This window comes from Strongylocentrotus purpuratus, unplaced genomic scaffold (assembly GCF_000002235.5).
Source record: "Strongylocentrotus purpuratus isolate Spur 01 unplaced genomic scaffold, Spur_5.0 spur5_scaffold_4, whole genome shotgun sequence".
Classification (NCBI taxonomy): Eukaryota; Metazoa; Echinodermata; class Echinoidea; order Camarodonta; family Strongylocentrotidae; genus Strongylocentrotus; species Strongylocentrotus purpuratus.
The window spans coordinates 30,489,467-30,515,846 of NW_022145610.1; the positions used below are offsets into that span (position 1 = coordinate 30,489,467).

General features: G+C 38.0%; 1 protein-coding gene across 1 annotated transcript; it reads right to left on the reverse strand.

Annotated features, from left to right (window-relative positions):
• Positions 1-1,153: 1,153 nt before the first annotated feature.
• Positions 1,154-25,466, reverse strand: LOC764843 (NXPE family member 3). The gene is made up of 6 exons (XM_030997922.1): positions 25,128-25,466; positions 6,776-6,897; positions 5,652-6,254; positions 4,861-5,030; positions 3,644-3,699; positions 1,154-3,270 (listed from the first exon to the last, which is right to left on the reverse strand). Exons 2-6 carry the CDS (start codon positions 6,890-6,892, stop codon positions 2,450-2,452), a joined length of 1,767 nt encoding a protein of 588 aa, XP_030853782.1. The 5' UTR covers positions 6,893-6,897; positions 25,128-25,466; the 3' UTR covers positions 1,154-2,449.
• Positions 25,467-26,380: the final 914 nt, after the last annotated feature.

Here is a 26,380-nt window from a genome sequence, read left to right on the forward strand (position 1 = left end):
TTGTACCGAATGGTCGTACGTGAAGAAAAAAAAAAGGTCAGTCAGTCAGTTACTCAATAGTGTCTGACAGTGAAGTGTATTTGAATATTAGGACACTGCTAACATTTAAATTTCACCGATAGGACAAACATGACATATTTATAATTACTGCAAAGTTCTACAGAATGTGATGTTGGCTGCAAAAGGGACATAGTATCTTTAAAGGACAAGTCCACTCCAAAAATAAATTACTTTCAATAGAAGCAGAAAATCAGACTAAAAATAGTTTGAGCAAAATCGGATAACTAATAAGAAACTTATGAATTATGGCATGAAAAACTTTTAAAATCACTAGACAAATTGGCAACTCACTCATTAGTCTGTGACGTCATGTCCTCACTATCCACTAATTATTTTCTTTATATTGATAATATAAATTTCCTATTTCCCCCTATGAATCTTATTTCTTCACACCAGCATCCAAGTTAGATTGATAGTAATATGTTTTTGTGTGGATGCACTATTATAGAGTAACCTTTTTTCAAGTTAAATCATGAAAAATGTGAATTTTGAAAACCTAAACTATTTATATAAAAGTCAATAATCATGAATATACGATATTCAGAAAATAGTATCCTTCAAAGTTCATAACGGATTTCATGAAATGCCATGCACGCAATAAGATACAAATCATATAACCTGGGCAAAGGCATGGGGAAATCAATTTTGGGAGGATAAAAAAGGGAAATTAATGAGATTAAACTAAATAAAGCGATTGAGAAATAGTGAGGACATGACGTCACAAAATGATAACCAAATAAGTAATTTGTGTAGAGATTTTCATTGTTCCATAGTTTTACACACTTTTTCAAATATTCATAACTTTCTTATTAGTTATCTGATTTTGCTCAAACTTTTTTGATTGGTTTGTCTGATTTTTCTGCTTCTATTGAAAGTAAGTTATTTTTGGAGTGGACTTGTACTTTAAGCGGCCTACGTGACCGAAGCCCTTTGTTGACTGGGCTTCATTTTTGTGCACATATTTTGATCTTTACCCGGGCTGTCTCCGTTTGCGACTTCAGACTTTTTTTTTATGATAAAAAACCAAAATATTTGTAAACAGTAAGAAAAAAGGTAAACAAAAAAAGAAAACAATGCAAATGAACAAACATCGTGACCCTCTATATGTGACCCTGAGAATAGAGCACGTTTTTATTTCGGAGCATATTTTACGTAACAGACGCATGTGTAGACTTGCGGCATCATACCTGATAATCAAAATTTCAATAGCATAAAATATTTCCTGTTATAAAAGTATACTGGTGAGAAATACATGTATTGTACGAAATAATAACATTGGAACAATAAAATGGTGAAGCAAATTGTAAATCAAAGAGAGATTTCCAAAAGGGCTGTTAAGACGTGAACAATATTCGGGCCTATACCGAACTATTAACAATTACTAGATTTAATCAAAGATAAGATTGAGCTCAAGGAAAGGTGTTAAAAATATTTTTTGACCTTTTTACTTCCATTCATGTTAGTGAAAGATGTTGTTGTTGTTGTTGTTGTTGCGATTAATGGCGTTTCCATCGTCATTCGATGATTTCCGCCAGGCAATGTGACAGGGCGTAGTTACTGGTCCTCTCTTAATACTTTTACTGTTGGATCGACGATGGCCTAGTGGCGTTGTGTTGTGCAATTAACAATGTCAGTAGATTGTTAGTTTCTGTATTGTTATTCGGCTTGTTATTTTAAAGAATTCATTAGAAAGGAAGGAAGTTTAAAACCTCTCTCCGTATAATGAAGCAATTATACAATTTATACAATGAAGCAATTTATACCGAGGATAGTACCACTGTCACTAATAGATAATATAGTTAATATAGCAAAACGTAACTAATACTCGATTAATACTTAATTAATACGTAATTAATGTTTGTTTATAGCTGAGCATCACAGTTCATTGTACCTTCCACTGCCTTTTAAAAAAGCTACCACCTTTCCTATAATTATATTCCTCATTTCCTAGTAAGTGACTTAAATTTGGATTTTGGGTTTTAAGTGCTCTATGCATTCTCCTTCGTTGTCTTTCATATTTTGGACATGATAATAAAAAGTTCAAAATGAATATCAAAGAATCATTTAAGAGAATGTGTTAAGTGCCGTACCATGCAGTTACTGGCGTAGACCTAGGCCTATACGTCAGACAAAATGACGCCCCAATGGGTCTTATTCATGTATAAATACTGGAAGCATGCGTGACCACACGTTTTCCAGACAACCCCTAAATGAAGATTTCTACTGAAGCCAAAATATATATATAAAAAAACACCCATTTAAACGCGTTTTCTTGGTCGCATGCTTACAGTATTTATATTTGACAAAGACCTTCGGGCTATACCCGTCTCTACGAACAATAATTATGAAAATTGCAAGATACTTGCATAGTGAGGTTAAATATGAATTCCTATGTAGGCCTACCACACATGAATGTTAATAACTGATTACTTAGGTTTTTAACATGTGAACCTCCTGGATGTACATTGTCCGCGATTAATTGCGCACTTGACATGCTCCAAGAGTCCATGAAAGCCAAGTTTTCGGCAATTTCTCTCCGTATAATGTATTCCATACGTCTCGCCAGCCAATCAGAGTTATACAGACGTTGGTTTGCGGTATTATGTTCGCGCGTGTTCGCACCCTTGAAGACCACAAGCGTGGACGGACTGCGCTCCCGAAGACGCGCAACGGCCGCCATAATTGTTCGCATTCGTTGCACGAAAAACCACTCCGGTTCGTGGGTGAAATGGGACCACAGTGAGATTACGACCACCGAATTTTCATCACCAACAATGCTGTCAACTTCGTTCGCTATGTAGTGGATGTCCTTCACTGTGGCCCATGAGTTCCTCCCTATTGGGTACGCATGGAAACGAAACATCATACTGATGTTGAAGACCTGGTCTAACGCACGCGTTGGACCTACGTGCCATCGTGGTTCTGGACCAGATTGCGTCTTCTTTAATCCTGGTCCAAGTCGCTCCAGATAGAACTCGAAGAGCTGGCGGATTGTCGAATCTCCCAAGAAATACAGCTTCTTCCCTGAGACACAATTTCGCATTTCGTCGAGCGGGAAATTGAGAATTCTGCAGGATGGATTGTACCAAATGTCGCGGAAATAGTAGCCAGAGGTGAGGAGGTTTCCAATATTGCATCCATTTGTACAAATGGGAAGATTTATAACTTCTGTGGTCGCATTATCTGATGCCGATTTTGGTTCAGATGAATCTGGATATGTGAACAAATTGAAAGAAACTTTTTTTTTAAATTTAGATTTCAACAAGTAGACCTAGGTTGATATCGATACAGAGGGCGTTTGGCCAACTTGGTTTCAGTTGGTCATAAAGCAGGGTGTGAATTCTTTTGTTTTTGTGCTTGTTTTGCCCAACTCAAGCGGGGTTGGCTGAACTCTCCTAATAAATGACCGTGTCAAATGAATCTGAGCAACAAAGCAAGTTAATTTACCCTAACTCGATGAGCAAGAACCTCCCAGAGCCTGCTCAGACCAGATCTAAAGATGTGCAATTTTTTTTATCTGAACCGATAGCAATCAATATCAGGATTATAGGAAGTATCTATTCTAAATCAAATCTGTACTTACTTCTGATCGTTCCTCGGACTTCGACTTGAATTCTCGTCGGAAGATCACTTTTTGGACTGTTGATAGAAGGAAAAAGACAGTCCTTAGACTTAAACTGGTGTAGAATTGAAGTTGGTCACGTAATTCGTATATCTGTCAGCTTCTTTTCTCGTCATTTCCCCTCCCAAGTTTATGTTCTCCATCTTCCTCTTTGCTCTCTTCTCTTTTTCTTAAATTGATAGGAGGGGCATGCGTCCCAGGCACATAGAACAGCCCTGGTCACCATCAGGAGAGGCGATTTCTTTTCATGACCGGGGGGGGGGGGGGGCGGCCATGAGAGGGACGAGGGAGCACAGTGAACGAGAGGGGCGAAGGAGACGGAAGTGACTACCCCCTCACAGGTGATACCAACAGAAGGATATTATGCGAGGGAGCGTAGCGACCGATCCAGAAGATATTTTCATTTTTAGTCTAAACGCTGCACCCTTGGGCACTTCAGACCCTGAAAGTGTGATGCAGTCTTTAGTCAGTATTTGCTATAAAATTACAATTTTGTTGTTGCACTTTTCAAATTTACCCGGAATGGGGGGGGGGGAGGATGATCCCCCCCCCCCCCAAACAAATTGAGATGGGGCGTGTCCCCGGACCGCTTGGGATCGCCGCCACTGGTCATCATTACATTTTTGGAACAGTAGCATTAATCACGGTAAGTTCAATATGCCTTATAATATGTCAGTGGCGGATTCCGGAAAATGCTGATGATCGACCCTTTGTAGTGTTTTGTTTTTTCTACCCGTCACAGAATGTTTGAACATGTGACCCCCTCTCTGTCCGCCCCCACCTCATGTCAGAGAATCCTTCATCCACCGATGCATACATACTGAATAATCAATAAATTCACATCTTCATACCTGCTCGCTCACTTATTTATCAACTAGGCCTTTTCTATCCTTGCTTTTAGCTAGTTTTACTCTTGTTGGGAGGGGGGGGGGGTAGTCGTAATCAGCAGAGTTTATTGTTTATTGTTAAGGGAGAGAAGGACAGAAAGAAGTGGAGGGAAATACTTGCTGGAGAGAATGAGCGAAAGAGAGGGGTAGGAGTGAGTTGGAGAATGTAAGTGAGTGGGAGAGAGAGATGGGGGCAGAAAAGAGAGAGGAAGGGACAGAGATAATATCTCTTATACTCTTATAGATAGCAAAATGGAAGCAAATTGATTTTATTGCTGTAGGCCTACTTACATCAAGGTTAACTTGTCATGTGATGATAAAAGCGATGCATCAGACCGGTTAGCGGCGCCGGAGTCACATCGATGTTCCCGCCAGTCGCTGCACTTCAGTTTCGGTGATTTGGGCTTGTAGCAAAACCAGGGAGATCCCGTAGCGTTATCGGTAAAGTTGCATAGGTCAGGCTGTAAAATATCAGTCAAATGTATGTTTGATTTGGTTTATACTTGATTGTTCTCTTTCATCATTTTCGTTTGTTCTATCTTCCTTTATTGCAGGAGCATTTGATTTATAGCCTCATGTTATAGTTTTGTATAATTATTATTATTATTATTATATTATTATTATTACTATTATTATTATGATTATTATTATTATTATCATTATCATCAATCATTATTATTACTTGGCACTTCCACCTATAATGACGGAGTCTGAACGATTTACACATTGTGTACAATTGTGAGAAATTGCTTTATTTCAAAAGTACAATTTCAGAGCCTGAGATTAGCGTTTTTTTTTACATGTACATGGAAATAGAGAGGAAGAGTTGCCGAGTTATACATGTCCCGAACCAATTGAAACTTTCTGTAGATCATGGGGGAGAGGGGCGGAAGTGTAACTATGGTGACGAAAATTCGTCAGTGCCAGGATACTACCTATTCTAAATTTTAATCTTTACATTCCTGGCATCCACTCATATTTTGTTTAAAGGTTCAATCCAGTCTGAACCATTATGCAAATTGTTAAATGCATTTACAATTATAATTGTCGTTAGAAATAAGGAAATTAGAAAGGCCTCTTACCGGATTACCAGAAAGTACAATGTTGCAGAAAGTCTCTTCTTTGTGCGTACCGTCTGCGGACACAAACTTGCCGCGGTAAACGAACCGCGCTGGAGCTGCGTCGCGGAAACGTCGAATCACATCGACCGCTTCACTGGGATGAACCAAGGTCACCTTGACGTTGACCTTCCCGGGCCATTTCAGAGTGAAGAGAGCCCTGTAGGTCCCATCTCCTAGATCGATCACTTCTCCATCCGTTGCAGAACTCGCAGAGAACGTTGAATTCTTAGTGAATATCTTAGCCCGGAAGTAATCACCACCATATTGTTTCAGCCGTCTCCGTCCATCGCGGGCCTGGATTAGCAACTCGAGCTGATCATGTAGGAAGTATACCTTTTTTGCATTACAGATTTTATTGTCGCTGTACTTGGCACTTGTCAGATTCTCCACCGTTGTCCATCGTACGTTGGAGGGCGGGCTTGGTTGTATCGCATCTGTGAGATGACTCACTGGGCCAGTACCTTTCCCCACGGGGCAGACAAGTCCTGTATCACCAACCGATGGATCGTAGAGTACTGGTTTTACGCGCGGTCTAAATACATCGTTGTGTGCGATTCCAATAGCCTGAAACAAATCGTAATATTAAAAGTTCAATCATTATAAATCTGTACACGAACACTCACATTGGCCCCTATTCACTTTAGAAAATGGTAGGCCTTATTGTTATCAACTACAAACCTGTTTCCATTTAATTGGTTCTTTAATCCCTATGAAATCATCCAAGGTCAACTAGCGCAAAAAAAAAAAAAAAAATGCATTTAGTTTGTTTATGAATTATAATTGAAGAAGAACAACAACAAAAAATCCGAATATTTTACTTTTCCCTCAAGAAAATCTGCAATCATACAGGCACCTCAAATGAAATTATTGCAAATAAAAAAAAATTATGTTTCTATTCAACAGAAATATTCTGTCATCAATAACGAAGAAAATGCAAGTTCATGAAATTTCTGTACAGAATAAATTGGACGGAAGCTCGCAAGGTACGTCACAGTGTTGCCAATTTGTTTGGTAATAGACACAATCGAAATGACGTTTCGTGTGAAACAAGAATTAGAAATATGAACTGGAAAGAATGAACTTGCCTGTGTGAAAGAGTGCACGGAATTACAAGATCCCAGTCCACAATCAAGCCACAATCCGCATGTAATTAAACAAACGATAAAAACATTGATCAGCAGAAACGTCTTTTGGGGAGACATCGCACCTAAAAAACGAAAAAATCACTATAATTTGAGTTCTCGGATATCACTGGATTTCAATTTCTTTCTTATAAACATGAGCACACTGTATGTCGAGAAATCTTCTCGCCTGTCAGTTGAGAACCCGGCCCCCCACTCCGAGAACGGACGGACCCCATGCGTGTTACCAAAATGTCCGGTAAAGGGGTACTTTTCGTGCGACAAAGTCCGGCCCGAGAATTGTAAAAAAAAGGGGGTGTATTAACTTTTCACCCGAAAATTTCTTTAAAAAGGGGGTGTTTTTTTTCTTCCTCTCATCTCTTTGGACTCCTGAGAAATTATTCCGAATTTAGGGGGGTACATTGAGCATTTTTCATGATTTAGGGGGGTCTTTAAGGCAGGAAAATCCCGCGAAAAGCCCGCGAAAGGGGGGTTCGGCAGTCCTCAGATAGGGGGTGCTTTCAAAAAGAGGGAACAAGCATATGCGTACCTTAAATAACACTGAGTGTGTGTGTGTGTGGGGAGGGGGGGTTGATAAGGGCCTCTAGCTGGTTTGTGTACACTGATAGAAGAATTGTTGATTTAAAAAACGTTCAACCATGGTCATAATGATAGTGTTGATTAAAACATACTTTAATCTTGCGTTGGTTAAGAACAGTGTTGATCAAAACTATTCCTTTTAAACTATGTTGGTTATGTCCAAGTCGTTGGCAAACATTGTAACCCAGCATGGATTAAAAACAAAATTCCCACAGTAATGATACCCCCCCCCCCCCTCCCCTCTCGGCTGCGTCTTTTTTTTTAAAACCTAACCTAGCCATCCTAGCGCTACATTGGCTCAATAGGAACCAATACGTCGTGCGCTAGTCATAAATATTCATGATACGCACGACCACAGAATCTGATGCGATAATTTATCAAATAATGAGATTTGATACATATATCACAAGTACAAAGCTATGTGTTACTTTAAATAAATGACAATTAATGCGAGAAGAACGGGAGGCTTACCGTAATTATGACTACCCTGGTCGTAATCTGCCCATAATCATTGCGGCATACTGAGGGGGGGGGGGGGGGGGGGGGGTTAGTCCAGAATCTGGCCGATTTAATTGTAATATGCAGCGCTAGGATGGCTAGGTTAGGTTTTAAAATGTCTCCTCCCGGTTAACTATTAATAAAAGTTGATTAAAGTGTAATACATGTACCAGGTTCGTATTTAAATTAATGTTACATATAGTGATATACAAGACACAGACAGGTTATTCTACATTTAAAGCACTTGTTTTAATTAACCCTATACTAGGGTATGTGTATAATCTGTGCTGTAATTATAAGTATGGTTCACACAATAATATAAATTAATTAATGATTTACAAGTTCTATAAACATAAGGGCCAACTACGATTTATGTTATTATTGACAAATTAAGACCGGTCGTTTATACAACAAAAAAGAAGATTGTCCGCTCATCAACGAATATGGAATGTTGCAATCAAAACGCGTATTGTTTGAGAACAATTATTTATTCCGAAAAGCTTTCCCTAGACCATTGCGGCATAGCATTCATTTAAGTAAATTAAAATAATATGGAGGCTTCTATCCAATGAACAGGGTTGATGGAATAGAGCTGCGTGATCTCCTCAAGAAAGCAGAGGGTCGACCGTTTGAAACATAGATTTTTCGCAGTGAAGGGCTATAAAAAAGGAGGTTAACAAAACAAAGCATGTATACTGGGCATATACATTTAACATAGACAAATATATAACAAACCGCATAACAACTGATCTGGACAGAGAAAGCCTTTAATGCAAAAAAGGTAGCGGGCGGGGACGCTAAACATGTATATGTTTTTTTTACTTGGCCCTAGTCCCATTTGCAGGCCCCAAAATGAAAAGGTTAAATTCCAACGGCATTTGAAAGATAATGTTAATTTAGAACTTCCCTCAAAAAATGGGGGGGGGGGGGGGGGGGGGGGGGGGGCTTGACGAATCGACATCAGTAGTAGCCTGATTTTCAGACCATTGTACCGAATGGTCGTACGTTTTGTGCTGCGCAAAGATTCAATCAGTTTAATTTGGGCCATTACAAGAAGTGGGTTATGGATGAAAACAAATGCTCAGGTACAAAATGAACCCTTTACAGATCATTTTATGTATGTTATTACCAAAGAAGAAGAAAAAGCCAGCCAGTCACTCAATAGTGTCTGACAGTGATGTTTAGTAAGTAAACGGGTTTCCTTCCATAATTTGAATATTAGGACACTGCTAACGTTTAAATTTCACAGATAGGACATAGATAGGACATACATGACATATTCATAATTACTGCAAAGTTCTACAGAATTTGATGTTGGTTGCAAAAGGGACCTCCTGTGTCCTCCGACTGACCAACAAGCATCTAGTCTAAGTCATTCAGACCCTACATATGCATAGCTTCTCCAAATCAGGATTATTATAGGCCTACCTAGTATGCCTACTGCATTTACAAGGGATGCTCTGAAACAAACAGTTATTTACGTATAATATATACAACTATAATCCACAGGAGATGTATGCATGTGAATTAACCGACACTACTCTCACTCAGACAAGGTATTGAACAAGTCTTCAGAGAATGTAGACCTACTAAGACTATGTAGCAAATCACAAGTTGCCTACAATGAACGATTATCTGATTAGCACGATAAGTTAAATGTTATTCATCTCGTGAACAAAGAGAAATACATTTACCAAGCAAATTTGTTTTCATGTTGTTGAAAAATCATAATATTCCCTAAAATTCCATATATTCTTGATTCGTGTTCATTATAACGGCCCAGCGCTCCTCATGGCACACACACTGTAAAAAAAATAATAGTCGAAATAACTCAATAAAATTGAGGAAAAGAATTGCCTTATTTTTATTAAGTAAATATTACCTACGGCATCTTAAGTAGAATTTACTTATTTTGCTGAATAAATTTTTACTCAGTTAAATCGAGTTACATTAACGTAAATAATTTAAGTATTGTAATCATTTTAGATAATTTAAAAAAAAAAGCTATGATAGGATTACATATTGCACGATTTGGTACTTGTTAGATTAGATGGGTACCAAATCGTGCAATATGTAATCCTATCATAGCTTTTTTTTTAAATTATCTAAAATGATTACAATACTTAAATTATTTACGTTAATGTAACTCGATTTAACTGAGTAAAAATTTATTCAGCAAAATAAGTAAATTCTACTTAAGATGGGTAGCCTCTAATCGGGCACATCTACAAGGAGGTCAATGAATATGCATATCAGTGACGTCGTGTCAATTCATGAATATTGATGTTCTTGACTGCGCGCGTAAGATTGTACGTACGTACGTACAGAATTGGGGTCATGTACAATGAAGGTAATACGTGCAACACAGTGGTTCAGCCAGATCAGGGCAAAATCTTACCATTATATACAGTTGTATTGTCCGTGATTATGAGGTAGAAGTGTTTGAGTGTTAAGTAAATTTATTTAGTGTGGATTTTGATACATTTTTGATACAGTTTATACAAAATTGGCGATTCTTTTGATCGTTTTTTAACTCCAAAAAAACACGTGACCAACTCGGTCGTCGGCTAAACCACCTCCCTGTAGATGTGCCCGCCTACCTCTACATGTGCCCGATCGAGATAGGGATCGAGTTAGTGTAATAAAATAGTATTCTATATTCAATATCCGAGAGATAACGGATGTAACATTAAAGCTCTCTTATATATGAGTTTACAACTATCAATTCAACATCTTTGCATTGATTTTCTTTGAGGTATAACGTGTTTAACGTTGTCAATACATCACCTCCCTGTAGATGTGCCCGCCTACCGCTACATGTGCCCGAGATAGGGGATATGTAGTAAGGCATACAACTTAGTGTTGTATATTGAATTTCCGACATGTCATGAATATAATAAAGCTTCCTAAGATACAAATGAGTTTCATAAATATCAATTTATCTTCTTTTCATTGATTTTCGTTGGATTTTACGTGTTTTAAGTAACATTCACCTCCCTGTAGATGTGCCCGCCTCCGCGGCTACATGTGCCCGAGATAGGGGATATGTAGTAAGGCATACCACTCAGTGTTGTATATTGAATTTCCGACATGTCATGAATATAATAAAGCTTCCTAAGATACAATTGAGTTTCACAAATATCAATTTATCTTCTTTTCATGGATTTTCTTTGGATTCTACGTGTTTTACGTTGTCAAACAACCACCTCCCTGTAGATGTGCCCGCCTCCCGCTACGTGCCCGAGATAGGGGAAATGTAGTGAGGCATAAAACTACTGTTGTATACTGAATTTCCGACATGTCATGGATATAATAAAGCTTCCTAAGATACAATTGAGTTTCACAAATATCAATTTATCTTCTTTTCATGGATTTTCTTTGGATTCTACGTGTTTTACGTTATCATAACATACACCTCCCTGTAGATGTGCCCGCCTCCCGCTACATGTGCCCGAGATAGGGGATAATTTTTATGTAGTAAGGCATACAACTAGTGTTGTATATTGAATTTCCGACATGTCATGGATATAATAAAGCTCCTAAGATACAAATGAGTTTCATAAATATCAATTTATCTTCTTTTCATGGATTTTCTTTGGATTCTACGTGTTTTACGTTGTCAAAAAATCACCTCCCTGTAGATGTGCCCGCTTACCGCTATGTACCCGAGATAATGGTGTAGCCAGACATTCAACTGATATTATATAGCATATCTTTCTTGCTCCCTCGACGTGGCGACTCCACCAAACATACCCCCTCTTTCTTACTCACCCCCTTTCTCTCAGGCTCTTACCCCCCCTCTCTCTCTCTCTCTTTCATCCCTTTTGTTTTTTTTTCTCTTCTTTTTCTTCTTCTTTTGTTGCTCCGTTTCTTCCTTTTCTTGCTTTTCCTTTCTTTCCTATCCTTTCTCTTTTTCTCTTTCTTTCTCCTCTTCTCTTTCCCTTCTTTGATAATTATATAAAAACATCCCCATAATCTAGCTAATATAATATTTCCCCCGCTCCAGTGGTGACAAAAAAAGGGAAACATAACACACACGTAATCCTATCGTAATTTGTCCCCCTTGTGTGAAATATTCCCCCCCCCCTCAACTGATTGGCTAATCTTTGGTGACAAGACGATATATTTTACAAGGAAACCACCTCGACCAGGAACAAGGAAAAAAAAGACAGATTTAGAACGTGACAGTAAGACGATATATATATATATATGCTTTATGATTACCAACCTCTCCTACGAGATGGCCCCGACAATAAGACACTATTTCAAACTCGTGGGAGACAGTGAGCATGGGATGACAATATATAATGCTTTTTCACAGAAACAAAACAAAAAACACAACAATATATTCCTGTTCTCAATGTGTATGTTGAATTGACAGGTGATATGTATATTATGATGTGTTTGTTCTGTAATTATCTATCTTGTTTCATGACAACTTACATCAGCCTTAATTTTCGTTCTATTTGTTCCATTTTGTTGTATTTTCTTTCTTCTTATTATGGTTTGGTTATTGAAATTAATTAATTATCTATATTTCGTGTGTGAACCTTTAAGCATGTATCGACTCGAATAACTATTACATGTATTTTCTGTGTTTGCTTTGAATTTACCATGTCTCTAATTAATTAATCAATGTTTATTTTTATTGAACCTGCATTCAAATTTATGTTTACATTCCGTATTTTTCATGTGTTTGTTCTGTGTTTATCATTATATCAGGCCCCCTTGTTGCTACGAGGGCTAGATATCCCACCCCAAAATAAAAACGAAGACAAATTTCTCACGGCATTTTTTTTTGTGTTGCACTAAAAATACCTTATCAGACCTCCTTACCCATCACCATCACCCTCACCCCAACAAAAAAGACAATAAATGTTTGATTCGTATTTGGATTGCATTATCTCTTTGTACGATACATGACGCGAAAACCGTCAAGGTCCGAAAGTGTTCAAGCCCCCTATCCCCCAAAGTCTCAAACAAATCACAATTCTGAAGTGCCCCCCCCCCCACCTCTCACCCCTCTCCGGACAGTAAGTAGGCTCGTGGTCCGGCCCAACCCCGCGTGTCTTTCTTGCTCCCTCGACGAGACAACTCCACCCAACAACCCCCTCTCTCGTTTACTCCAACCCCTCCTCTATCAGGCTCTTACCTCCCCTTGTTTCCTTTTTCTCTTTTTGTTTTCTTCTTCCTTTTTCCTTTTTTTTTTTCTTTCTTTTCCTTTCTTTCCTCTCCTCCCTCTTTTTCTCTTTCCTTTCTTTTCCCTCTTTCCCTTTCTTTTCCTTTCTTTCCTTTCTTTTCCTTTTCTTTTTTCTTTTCTTTTCTTTTCTTTCCCTCTCTTTCTTCCCCTCCCCCTTATCTCTTTTTTCCCGACGGCAGCGCAATTTTACCGACAATATCCTGACAGGTGGGGGGGGGGGGGTGTCGCACACCCACACCCCCTCTTTGGAGACGCCCCTGCTCGTATGCACTGTTTCGTTCTTGAAACACTGTTATATATATTTACACAAACAAATTATCTTACAGAAAACATTAACATACTCAAAGAAAGTAGTCCGTCAAATGAATCATTATCAAACAAATAAATTACTCAAAAGTATACTGAGTAATTATTAAAGGATACTGATTTTAAATACAGGTCTCTACACTGTTAAACAAAGTTAAAAGGTAAGTGTTACCAGGCGCGGATCCAGGGAGGGCCGAGCGGGCCTTGCCCCCCCCCCCCCCCCCCCCCTCCGTCCCCGCTAAAAAAAGAGAGAAGGAATGAAAAGGAAAAGAGGAGAGCTAAAAGGGAACAAAAAAGAGGAAGAAGAAAAGAAAAGGGAGAAAAGAAGGGGAGATCAGTTGCGGTTAATCCCGCCAACAATGTGTGGAGCGGGGTGGGGGTCAAAATGACCTTGCCCCCACCCCCATCAAACCTAAAAGAGAGAGGGAAGGAAGGGAAGGGAAATGGAAAGAGGAGAGAAAGGGAAAGAAGAAAAAAAAGAGAATGAAGAAAGGTATGGGATATCAGTTGCAATTCCAACAAGGTGTAGATAGGGGGGGGGGGGGGGGCTCAGTTGGGGAAATAAAATTCAAACGTGATTTATTTCTAATTCCATAACGGTTGTTTACAAAATAATGGTGAAATGACATACTTTACATTCATGTCGGAAATTCAATATACAACACTAGTTGTATGCTATACCGACATTTCCCCTATCTCGGGCACATGTAGCGGGAGGCGGGCACATCTACAGGGAGGTGGTTGTTTGACAATGTAAAACACGTATAACCCAAAGAAAATCCATGAAAAGAAGATAAATTGATATTTGTGAAACTCAATTTATCTTAGGAAGTTTTATTATATCCATGACATGAAGGAAATTCATGCCTCACTACATTTCCCCTATCTCGGGCACATGTAGCGGTAGGCGGGCACATCTACAGGGAGGTGTATGTTATGATAACTTAAAACACGTAAAATCCAACGAAAATCAATGAAAAGAAGATAAATTGATATTTATGAAACTCATTTGTATCTTAGGAAGCTTTATTATATCCATGACATGACGGAAATTCAATATACAACACTAGTTGTATGCTATAACGACATTTCCCCTATCTCGGGCACATGTAGCGGGAGGCGGGCACATCTACAGGGAGGTGGTTGTTTGACAACGTAAAACACGTAGAATCCAAAGAAAATCCATGAAAAGAAGATAAATTGATATTTGTGAAACTCAATTGTATCTAAGGAAGCTTTATTATACTCATGACATGTCGGAAATTCAATATACAACACTGAGTGGTACGCCTTACTACATACCCCTATCTCGGGCACATGTAGCGGGAGGCGGGCACATCTACAGGGAGGTGAATGTTATAACTTAAAACACGTAAAATCCAACGAAATCAATGAAAAGAAGATAAATTGATATTTATGAAACTCATTTGTATCTTAGGAAGCTTTATTATATTCATGACATGTCGGAAATTCAATATACAACACCAGGCGCGGATCCAGGATTTCTTAGGGGGGGGGGCCCAAATTTGAAATTATGCGAGCCAAATATTGGTACGTAATGGTGACCAGCAGTGACGTAATGCAGGGGGATGTAGGGAGGGGTGAGTTTCCCCCCTCCCTCCTCTGCAAAGCGCGGAAGCTATATATGACGTTTCATTAAAGTATTAGAGAAAGAAGACAAGTCGTTGTACCGTTCTCGACTCTTAATCCTTCTCTTAATTCACCCCCCCCTCCGCGCAGCGCGGAAGCTTTGACGTTTCATTAAACTATTATTGAAAGAAGACGATTCGTTATAGCGTTCTCGAAAATTATCCTCGTTTGCATGCAATTTTCCCCTCCCGCGTGAAGCGCGGAAACTTTTACGTTTCATTAAATCATTGACGAAAGAAAACGATTCGTTGTACCGTTCTCGACTCTTAATCCTTGTCTTAATTCAACCCCCCCCTCCGCGAAGCGCGGAAGCTTTGACGTTTCATTAAATTATTAAAGATAGAAGACGATTCGTTGTACCGTTCTCTATACTCTTAATCCTTGTCTTAATTCAGTCCCCCCCCCCTCCGCGAAGCGCGGACGCTTTGACGATTCATTAAATTATTAGAGATAGAAGACGAATCGTTGTACGGTTCTCTATACTCTTAATTCTTGTCTGAATTTCAAAGATGTTTTTTGTCTGCTACTTTTTCTCCCTACGTCCTCTCCCTTTCCTCTCCTCTCTATTTTTTTCTACCCCCCCCCCCTGGCTACGCGCCTGCGGTCAGATAAACAAATTTTGATACCTTGTCCGACCCGAGAAGCTCAGGGGTTTTAGGCATTTGATTACGGTCAGATGAACATATTTTTATACCTTATTTGTGACACTGGCAGGACACTAATTGGCGTGAGGTCCAGCGGGCGAAGCCCCCAGAAAACAGGGGTTTTAGGCATTACATTTCCGTCAGATTAGCATCCAGGGGAGTCTAGGGCCCTAGGCGGGGTGCAAGGGACGGAACCCCGGAAGCTCAGGGTTTTTTAGGCGTTTAATTTCGGTCAGATGAGCAGCTAGTTAACTATTCTTTCTCTCTTTATTTCTATTTCTCTTTACTATACCTTTTCAAAAAAAAGTGGAGGGGAGGGGGGGGGGGGGAGCTCGAGGCTTGCGATTCCAGCCGATCCCCGGGCCCTAACTTTTCTCAAGAATCATATTTCTTGCCTGGCTGTAAATTTAGGAACTTGTCATTTTCCAACAAACGCATACAAAAGTATAATCTACTAAAAACTGAGGAAAAATCTCAGAAAGAATTCAGCATTATTTGTAAGCCACCGTTATGGAATTAGAAATTAACCACGTTTGAATTTGAATTCCCCCAAGCCCCCCCCCCTATCAGTACGCCAGTGCCCCCCTTTTCTTCTTTCTCTTTTTATTCTTTCCCTTTCTCTCCTCCTTAAGGTTTGCCGAGGGGGGGGGGGGGGTGGGGGCAAGGGCCTTTCGGTCCCCACCCCGATCCACACGTTGTTGGCGGGATTAACCGGAACTGATCTCACGTTCTTTTCACCCTTTTCTGTTCTTCTTCCTCTTTTTTGTTCCCTTTTAGCTCTCCTCTTTCCCTTTTTCTTCTTTCTCTCTTTGTTATAGCGGGGGCGGGGGAGGTAAGGGCCTTTTGCCCCTCCTCGATCCACCGGGGAAAATTGCAAATGATATCCCCTTTCTTTTCTTTTCTTCTTTTTCCTTCCCTTTATCTCCTCTTACCCTTTCCCTTTCCTTCCTTTTCTCTTTTTTTTTTATTAGAGGGGGGGGGGGGGGGGGTGCAACAGCCTGGGAGGCAAGGCCCTTTCGCCCCCCCCCCCGATCTCCTTCTTCACCCGTTTCTTTTCTTCTTCCTCTTCTTTCTTCTGGCGCTACACCTCTTACAAAAACAAAATGCAAAAATATCCAAAAAGAGAGGACTGCAATGGGGAACTTTGATTTAAGCTACGCGACCATTATTCTCTCAATTCCTTTCACATTGTATCTCATAACCATGAGAATTGCCAAGCTATTGTATACGTTATTTCGTTACACGAACACACACAAACACACGCACACACACGCACACACACACACACACACACACACACAAGATCATAACCTGCACGAGTCTACAAGGTGTGAGAAAACTCTGATTCAGGAAAGAATGCAAGGGTGAAAGTAAAAGCGAAAAAAGTGGACACTCTCACATGGCTTCCATGGATGCCGTCTTTGTTCTCTTTTTGCCTTCTTCTTACTCCTTGACCGTTGGCGCATATTTTTTTTTACAAAACTGTTTAGCCATATTATAGTTCATGTGCAAGCACGTATACCCAGGGAAGAGAAGGTAATAGAAAAGGGAAAACAAAAAAATACATAAGGAGAGTGCAGAGGATATGGAGAAAGAAAGACAAAGAAATACATAAGAAATACAAAACGGAAGGGCTTTTAGGCACCAAATTACGCATCTAGGGACCCGCCTTAGGCCCCTTGGTTGGGTCCAAAGGGCAGAGCCCCCGAAAGCTCAAGGACTTTAGGCATTTAATTACGGCCAGATGAGCAAACAGGGCCCGCCTTAGGGCCCTTGGTGGGTTCCAGGGGGTAGAGCCCCCGGGAGCTCATGGAAAAATACTGCCATTTTAGCAATACTTGTAAATCACTGGTATCAAATTAAAAATAACCCATGTTTAAATTGTATTGGGGGGGGGGTTACTGCCCCCCCCCCATCAGTACGCCAGTGAAAGAGGCGGAGGTGACGGAAGGGACTACCCCCATAAAGCTGTATGATAAGTCTTATATGTAAACCCCTCACAGGTTTTTGAAGTTTTGTTGTGTTACAAAATTACATTCTTTAGCAAAACTACAGCATAAAAACAAGCAATATACTTTTTTCACGCTTCACTTTTACTTTGCCGATATCTAGTGTGCAGTCCGAAGGGTTGTAAATATTTACTAGGTAAATTTTAGTTTGACTGAGCAGGAAGGGACTTCTTAAAAGAGCAAGCTGAATATTCATTTTTGGAACACTGATCTATTTCTATAACTTTTAATCTTGTTAACATACAGTGTAATTTGAACATACGTGATACCAACAGAATACATATTTTCTTCAATATTTACTTGTATATTTTTAGGATATTATGCGAAGGAGCGTAGCGACCGAGCGAGAAGATTTTAGCATTTCTATTAGTCTAAACGCTGTAATCTTGGGCCCACCAGAGCCTTAAAGCGTGTTGCAGTCTTTAGTCAGTATTTGCTATACATTTTGTTGGTGTGCACTTTTTCAAATTATCCATGGGGGACGATCCCCCTCAGAAAATTGAAGAAAGACGTGTACCACGTCCTTCCACCTATTTTGTGTTTTGCTCAAAAAACTATCCACAAAAAAGGACTATGTATGCCCCTTTTGTGAAGCGACCTATCAATATTAATGTTCACATATCAGTCCCTTTTTGGATTGCCCTCCTCCCGCCCCCCCCCCAGAAAAAATATTATCACATTGTTACATGTGTGCACAATATATATTGATGTGTCAACCTTACGAAAGTGGTGTTTTCGTAATGATTATTGACCTCCTTTAAATTTATATTTATATGGAAGACTTAAGAAGACAACTGTTTACAGTCCAACTAAGGGTGTAGAGCATATCGTGTAGACTAAAATGTGCAATGTTGTTCAATTTCTGAATTCTTTGTTTAAAAAACTTGCTTGCTGTCAATAGTGTATACATTTTTTATACGTTTCAAATGTCTAGTCTGGTTAAAAATAGCACGTAATGATTTCATTATTTGACACGTACTTCACATTGATTTATCTTATCGATAAGCGAAACGATTTGCTTTAGTATCATATAACAAATATAACAGTAATGACAAGTATGGTTTTCCTGAAAATGGCATCATACAATGTATATTCATCGTTATGGAAAATGTTGTATAATATACAACAATGGGCATTAACATTTTCCACAACATTTATTTAATTACGTTTAATATTGAAGCTGTTGCCCTTTGTATATACATGAACTTGAAATAATAAGTAGCCTTGAAAGTGTCGCAATAAATCATGTGTGAGTGAGCTTGAAGTTTAATGGTGTAGGTTTGTTTGAAACTGTATAGCCTTTACTCTGTTTTAATGAGATATATCTCCAATCAAATCAAATCAAACTGAGTGATGTTATCGTACAACTAAACAATATCAATCTTCTGTTCTCCTAAATAGGCCTGGGAAACTTGAAAATTGCATTACACTGTGAATTCATTGTCAGTGAAATTGTAATACAATACACAACAATGGGCAAATAATTGTTTCCAGACCAATGATTTAAGTAAGAAGAACTTACATTTTATATTAAAACTGTTGCCGCTGTATATATACATCAGGCGCGGATCCAGGATTTCTTAGGGGGGGGGGGGGCAAAATTTGAAATTATGCGAGCCAAATATTGGTTCGTAATGGTGACCAGCAGTGACGTAATTGGGGGTGGGTGGGTGGGTGCAGGGAGGGGCGATTTCCCCCTCCCTCCTCCGCGAAACGCGGAAGCTTTGACATTTCAATAAATTATTAGAGAAAGAAGACGATTTGCTGTACCGTTCCCAAAAAATAATCCTCGTCTGAATTGAGTTTTCTTCCTCCCGCGCTAAGCGGAAGCTTACGTTTCATTAAATCATTAGAGAAAGAAGACGATTTGTTGTGTGGTTATCCCCTTTTTTTTCTTTTCTTCTTCCTCTTTTTTCCTTTCTTGTATCTCCTCTTTTCCTTTTTTTCTTTTCCTTTCCTTGTTTCTCTTTTATTTTTGATTGGGGGGGGGGGCAACAGCCTGGGAGGCAAGTCCTTTTGCCCCCCCCCCCCCCGATCTACTTCTTCCCTCTTTTCTTTTCTTCTTCCTCTTCTTTTTTCCCTTTCTCTCCTCTTTCCCTTTCACTTCTTCCTTCTCTCTCTCTCTTTTTTTTTTTTTTTTTGCGGGGGGGGGGGGGGGGGGCCAAGGCCCGCTCGGCCCCCCCCCTGGATCCGCGCCTGTACAACACTAAGTTGTATGCCTTACTACATATCCCCTATCTCGGGCACATGTAGCGGTAGGCGGGCACATCTACAGGGAGGTGATGTATTGACAACGTTAAACACGTTATACCTCAAAGAAAATCAATGCAAAGATGTTGAATTGATAGTTGTAAACTCATATATAAGAGAGCTTTAATGTTACATCCGTTATCTCTCGGATATTGAATATAGAATACTATTTTATTACACTAACTCGATCCCTATCTCGATCGGGCACATGTAGAGGTAGGCGGGCACATCTACAGGGAGGTGGTTTAGCCGACGACCGAGTTGGTCACGTGTTTTTTGGAGTTAAAAAACGATCAAAAGAATCGCCAATTTTGTATAAACTGTATCAAAAATGTATCAAAATCCACACTAAATAAACTTACTTAACACTCAAACACTTCTACCTCATAATCACGGACAATACAACTGTATAATGGTAAGATTTTGCCCTGATCTGGCTGAACCACTGTGTTGCACGTATTACCTTCATTGTACATGACCCCAATTCTGTACGTACGTACGTACGATCCTACGCGCGCAGTCAAGAACATCAATATTCATGAATTGACACGACGTCACTGATATGCATATTCATTGACCTCCTTGTAGATGTGCCCGATTAAAGGCTACCTAATCATTCACTACTTCTATTTAAGATTAATCACTAAATTAAACACTACTTCTATTTAAGATTTAACCGTATATATATATATATATATCTACCACCATCACAAACTATTACATACGCTTCAACTCGACACATATTGAAAGGCTCCAAATTTTATATAAACTTGATCGTAGCATCTTAAAAGGAAAATTGGTTGACAATTTCCTGAAATATCAAGTTTTGATTTGTTTTGAACTGGGTAACAATTAAAAATTGTCTTTTCTTTGCTTAGCCATGTTAAATGAATTAGTAAATGTTTTAAAGTCCTTAAATTTTCATTTAATCACAAAAAAGAATTGTTTTATTTAAAAAAGAGTTTAATTTGGTCTTAATGAATATTCATAAATTATGTAAATATTTCTATTACGCACTGCATCGGTCCGTACTTTAAAAAGATAAGAATAATCAACATAAATTGTTTGAGTAATACGTATAATTTCTGATTTTGAGTTAAAATTACTAAATTAATACAAGCTGAAATTACTTAAAGTTCTTATGTATTTGATTTTACTTAAATATTCCACGTACGTTCTACTAAATTGAAAGTTTGAGTTAGCAAGACTTAAATTTAGTGCGTAAGTGGCAAAACTAATGTTTTCAAGTAAATTCTACATGGAAAAAATACGTAAAAATTACCAATGAACAAATTCTTTTTTACAGTGCAGGCAGATTATTATACCCGATGGTCCTAGCATACAGTGAGCATTCATTTGACATTAAGCAAACTACTATTAGGAAGAAGAGGATGAAGAACAAGGGGGAAGGAGAAGAATCATTTCAGCGATATCAGTAATTATTTTCTCTTCGATCGAGGCATACACATGAACATTACAGGTACACACACATGTACATACTCCGTGGCAAGAAGGAAAAAGGCGAGGGAAAAGAAGGGCAAGGACAATAGAGAGAGAGAGAGAGAGAGTAGCCTATGGCCCGGGTTCAAATTCAGTTTTCTTTACTTTATTAGACCCGATACTGAATCATTAATTTACCATGAGATTAAAATTTAAAAATCATCTATGAACAGTAAATTATTATACATCTTATGAAAGAACGTTTTGTCCTAAATCATTTGGTATCATTTTTATGTGGTATGTGTTTACGCTTGGATGAACAGGTGGCATTTTTTGCGAGAGTGCAAGAATGGGCTTGCGCCAAAATGATACCTACAGTATGTGATATGTTTTGGATTAAAGTGAGAGAATGAATTGAATGTATCAAATGAGATGCATTGCATATGCTTTTGGCAGAAGCAAAGTCACACACAAAAAATGTTCGTTGATATTTGATATAATTTTGTGGCATGATTAATTTTGTTAGGGATATTATTTGGATCAGCAATGACCGAATTAGTACCCAAATCCCATTTTTTTTATTCCAACATCACATAAGCAAATTTGGCGCAAGTCGACACCCCCATAATTTTATCAAACGAATACGTTTTCACTGGCTGCCTGCCGTAGAAACTAACAACAAACTCCGTTTCGTTGACGATTAGATCAGTCTTCCTTTTTCTTTGTTTCGGTAGAGAGCCAGTGAAAATGATTGTTTAATAAAATTATGGAAATGCAAGCATTACTTTAAACAAACAGAACTTTGTTATTCCTGGCTTATTTTTCCTGATTGAGGTGTCATATGAAAGGGCAAAAAATGAACCTTTTGGAAAATGATTTTCTCTTTGAAATTCAGACACCGTCCGCCAAATGACTTTTTGGTATCCTTTCTTCAAATTATTTTGAATCACTCATGCGTGAATTAATTGCATCAAATGAAAGAGGAGGATCTAAGCTTTACAAATATGTGTCATTTATTAATTATAATTGTAATTAAGTTATGACAAATCATCGATTAATTATACTTGTGATGTTATGATAAAAGTACATCGATTATTCTCGGTTTCGTTTTTGCTGGGACGCACTGTAACTATATTGAGAAATAAGTGACGGTAGTGAAAAAAAAATTGCATTCACTTTGCGTTACGATTTTCCTCACTACCGTCGCTTCGTGAAAACAAGGACGAAACGAAGGAAAAATATAGTTCTTCCTGCCCTTTTACGCTTGAAAAGACGCATTCATGCAACTTCTTTGACAAATTGTCGGTCGTTATTGATCTATACAGTTCCCAAAGTGGTACTATAAAAGAATTAATACATATCCTACCGAAGTCATGTAGACCGTGGGCCTAAAACAGGCTAGAATACTATGGTAGATGATCAACCTTTTCTGGTCGGTTCCACACCGTTTCTTTCACAATGCAATCGCATGACCAGAACTCAACTTCATCTTTAAAACACGTGGACCTAAAACAGGCTAGAATACTATGGTTTAAAAGCTGCTGAGCACCATAGCAAGCTCAAAAAACATTTGATCAGTAATAACCCGGAAGTTGCGGGCTATATACCATTCGAGTTCAAGAATATAGTTTGTCATGCTAGTTTACCATAACACCTGATTATTTTGATTGTTTTGAACGAACTGAATTCAAACTGAAAGTATATGTAAATAGAACATATTTAACTATAGATACTGATCATCATGTAATACTAGTAATAATTGATTTATTCATAATATTTGAGATTTCTTCTAATCAGTATATTTACCGAACATGTTTGTTTAAATAATAATAATAATAATATTTAATGTTTATACAGCGCTTAATACAAATGTCTCTAAGCGCTTTACAAATATACTATTACCCCGGTCATTGGATTCAGTGCTTGCCCGCACACACTGTGTGCACAATCTCCACTCCCTGGGGAGCATTCCAGCCGGGCAAAAAAGAAGACACATACAGATAATACATCAAATAAGGCAAGGCTTCTTTTAAAGTGCAACGGCTTTGACCTATGGCGGTGATAACTCGAGATATTAACGCTAAGTTGTAATTCAGATCATGTCTATTTTAATCTACAAAATGAAATCTAATTTCAAATAAGCATTTTAAAATCTTTTCTGTGTTACCGTTCTAATTTTTCAGTTAAAATGTGCGCTTAAAATGTCAGTGCATTGCTGTATTGTTGACAGCCCAGGGTAGAAAAAGGTCCATGACAAAATGAACGCACAAACAATTCGCCGTCTTCATAAAAATAAGTAATTATCAACTAGTACATCTTTTAAGTGAAAGTATAAGCTAGCTCAGTACCGCATTCATTACCTTTCACTTTGAATTTGATAACACATGTTACTTGCCGCGGCTAGCAAGTTCTCAAGTACTTACTTATAGCAGCAGCTCCAAAAGTAGCGTTTTGGGGGGATGAAAATCTCAGAAACACAAAATATATTTCATAAATATTCATAAATGTCACATTCAGTTACTATTGTTACTCATATAAATTGTAGGCTAAATGGGAATGTAAGATTTAAAAGTATCGACTTTAAAGATTTGTTAACCTTATTAATCCCATTATTGAATTAACAAAATGTTGGATATAAATATGGTGGTTGTTGTTCTAAACAGATGCAAACTAAAATGGAAATGCCATAAATTGAGTAAAAAAAGGGTAATGCTTTCACCAGATTCTCAGATTCTGAAACAAAATCCTGGATTTAGATCATGCTGCAATGATAATTATAAACCTTTAAGTCAGTCAGGAACCCCATGACTTTTACATGCCGATCGCCTGTTTGATTATCAAGATATTTATGATTGGAAATCGAAATACAATTTTGCGTTTGCCTAACGGTTTTCATAACACTACAGTCGATTGGGGAAAACGAATATAGTAAAACAGGTCACTCAAAGATTTTTACTTTTTTAAGGCACTTCTTGATCATTTTGAAGCGCGATTTTTGTAGGACTTTATCATGATTACACCATATCTCAGACATTGGTAACATATTTTCATCAATGAACAAAAGTTTGACTTTAACGTTGAAATCAAACTACATGAATTATGAATATATAGATCTGCTTGAAAAAAAAAAACACTAGATAATGCTGAAATATCACTTTGGTTAATAAACATTCAAGCATTTACTAATCTAGAAGCATATTCACTTAAATAAGAAAGTAGTACTTTGGCTCACAAATTTGGTTCATTTAGTTCTGGTTCTCATTTTAATGAAAATCAGTCATATTTACCTCGTATATTTTTATAATTTAGTCATAATATAAACTTCTTCCTGAGAAGGGATTTGGTGTCAAAAAAAGACGTGGGGGTGGAACGGAAACACGGAAGCATCGCATTTACCAGAGAACTACGAATCAATTTTTGATTGAAACTGACAGATTTACAACAGGTATAGATTCAAATGTGAAACGTTTGTGTCCTCGACTAAAAGCATCGCATTAACCAAAGATATGTGAATCATTTTTTGAGTGGAATTTTGACAGATTTACAGAAGGTAGATTCATATCAGAATAGCTCCATAATACTAAAAAAAATGACCGTCATGTTCACAAATTTTAAAATGTAACGTACAAGCATATTGAAATTGCCTAAGATTTGTGTTTTCGAAAGTCTCTGCGTAGAAGCGGATAATGCAAATGTAAAAAAGAACTGATATGACTTACCTTGTTTCACTTAGCTTGGAGAGTTCAGTTTAAAGCATATATGCTGTCCCTCGATCGTGAGTCATGTCGGCATAGATTCTGAACATTTCCCGTTGTTTTTCGGCAGCACGTTCGTGTCCTTCCCCACCTCCGGCCGTATGATTTGTATGACACACGCGTTACTTCCTTTTTTCCTGAAACGCAAATGTATAATGAATTTATACACGGCTTCCGGCTTAACTTTCAGTCCTTTTTGCTTTTAAGAACAAAGGGTTTTTAAGATTACTTGGTGAAATGTTGCTGTATAGTCCATAGCAAAGGTCAATAAATATCAGATGCGTTTCTTCGATGATTTATGAGCACACTGAGCGCATGCGCATGTTGCGCATTTGGAAATTGAGTTTAACCCAGTTCTTTTGTTTGTAAATACACAGGATAGAGGTTAATGAACAATCAAAGAGACCACGCTTTCAAATTAAAAAACCTCCGGAATGATGGCATGGACGTCATTTATTCCCTCTTGACAAGTATTATTATTATCATTATTATTATTTCTATTATTATTATCATTATTTATATTATTATTATTATAATTATTGTTGTTATCATTATCATTATTGTTATCATTATAAGCAATCTTAACATCATAATTATTATCATTATTGATATTGTCGGGATGACAGTGGTCTCGTGATCCGGTGACCCGGGTTCGAAACCAAGTCGATGCGCTAGTGCCCTTTGGTAAGGCATTAATCCTCATTACCAGGTCCTTCGGAGAGGACCTAAAGCCGTCGGCCGTCTGGTTGCTTACGCATTTATGCTTTCTTAGCAGTCAGGTAAAATAACCACCACCGCATTTATCATTATTATAGCTATTATCATCATCATTATCAAAACTAAAATCATTTTCTTTAAATCATTATTATTGTTGTTAACATTATCATTATTCTGGTTTTATTTCTTGTTATTCTTATTCGAATTATCTTCTTCTTCTTCTTCTTCTTCTTCGTCTACTCCAACCTTCATCTCTTTTTTCATAATCATCGTCTTTATTTATAAAGCCAGTGTTGTAAATCAATTCAATGAAAATGTAGCAACGAAAATAATAAGCAAATATTTTTTGTTTTTGTTAAAATACAAACTAGAAGTAGACGAAAATAAAACTAAGACAACATATGTGAATACTACTAAGTGGAGGAAGATAATTACTGATTTACAAGATATATATTTTGATCTCAATTAAACATGTGATTAAGTATTAAGTAAATATTTAT

What these genes read in the sequence shown, in the direction of transcription:
- LOC764843 (XM_030997922.1), bottom strand. Translation starts at nt 6,892, where the DNA reads ATGTCTCCCCAAAAGACGTTTCTGCTGATCAATGTTTTTATCGTTTGT. An exon ending in CCGTGCACTCTTTCACACAG is followed by an intron (nt 6,255 to 6,775) that starts GCAAGTTCATTC and finishes GATTTGTTTCAG; the next exon opens with GCTATTGGAATCGCACACAA. An exon ending in TTGTACTTTCTGGTAATCCG is followed by an intron (nt 5,031 to 5,651) that starts GTAAGAGGCCTT and finishes GATATTTTACAG; the next exon opens with CCTGACCTATGCAACTTTAC.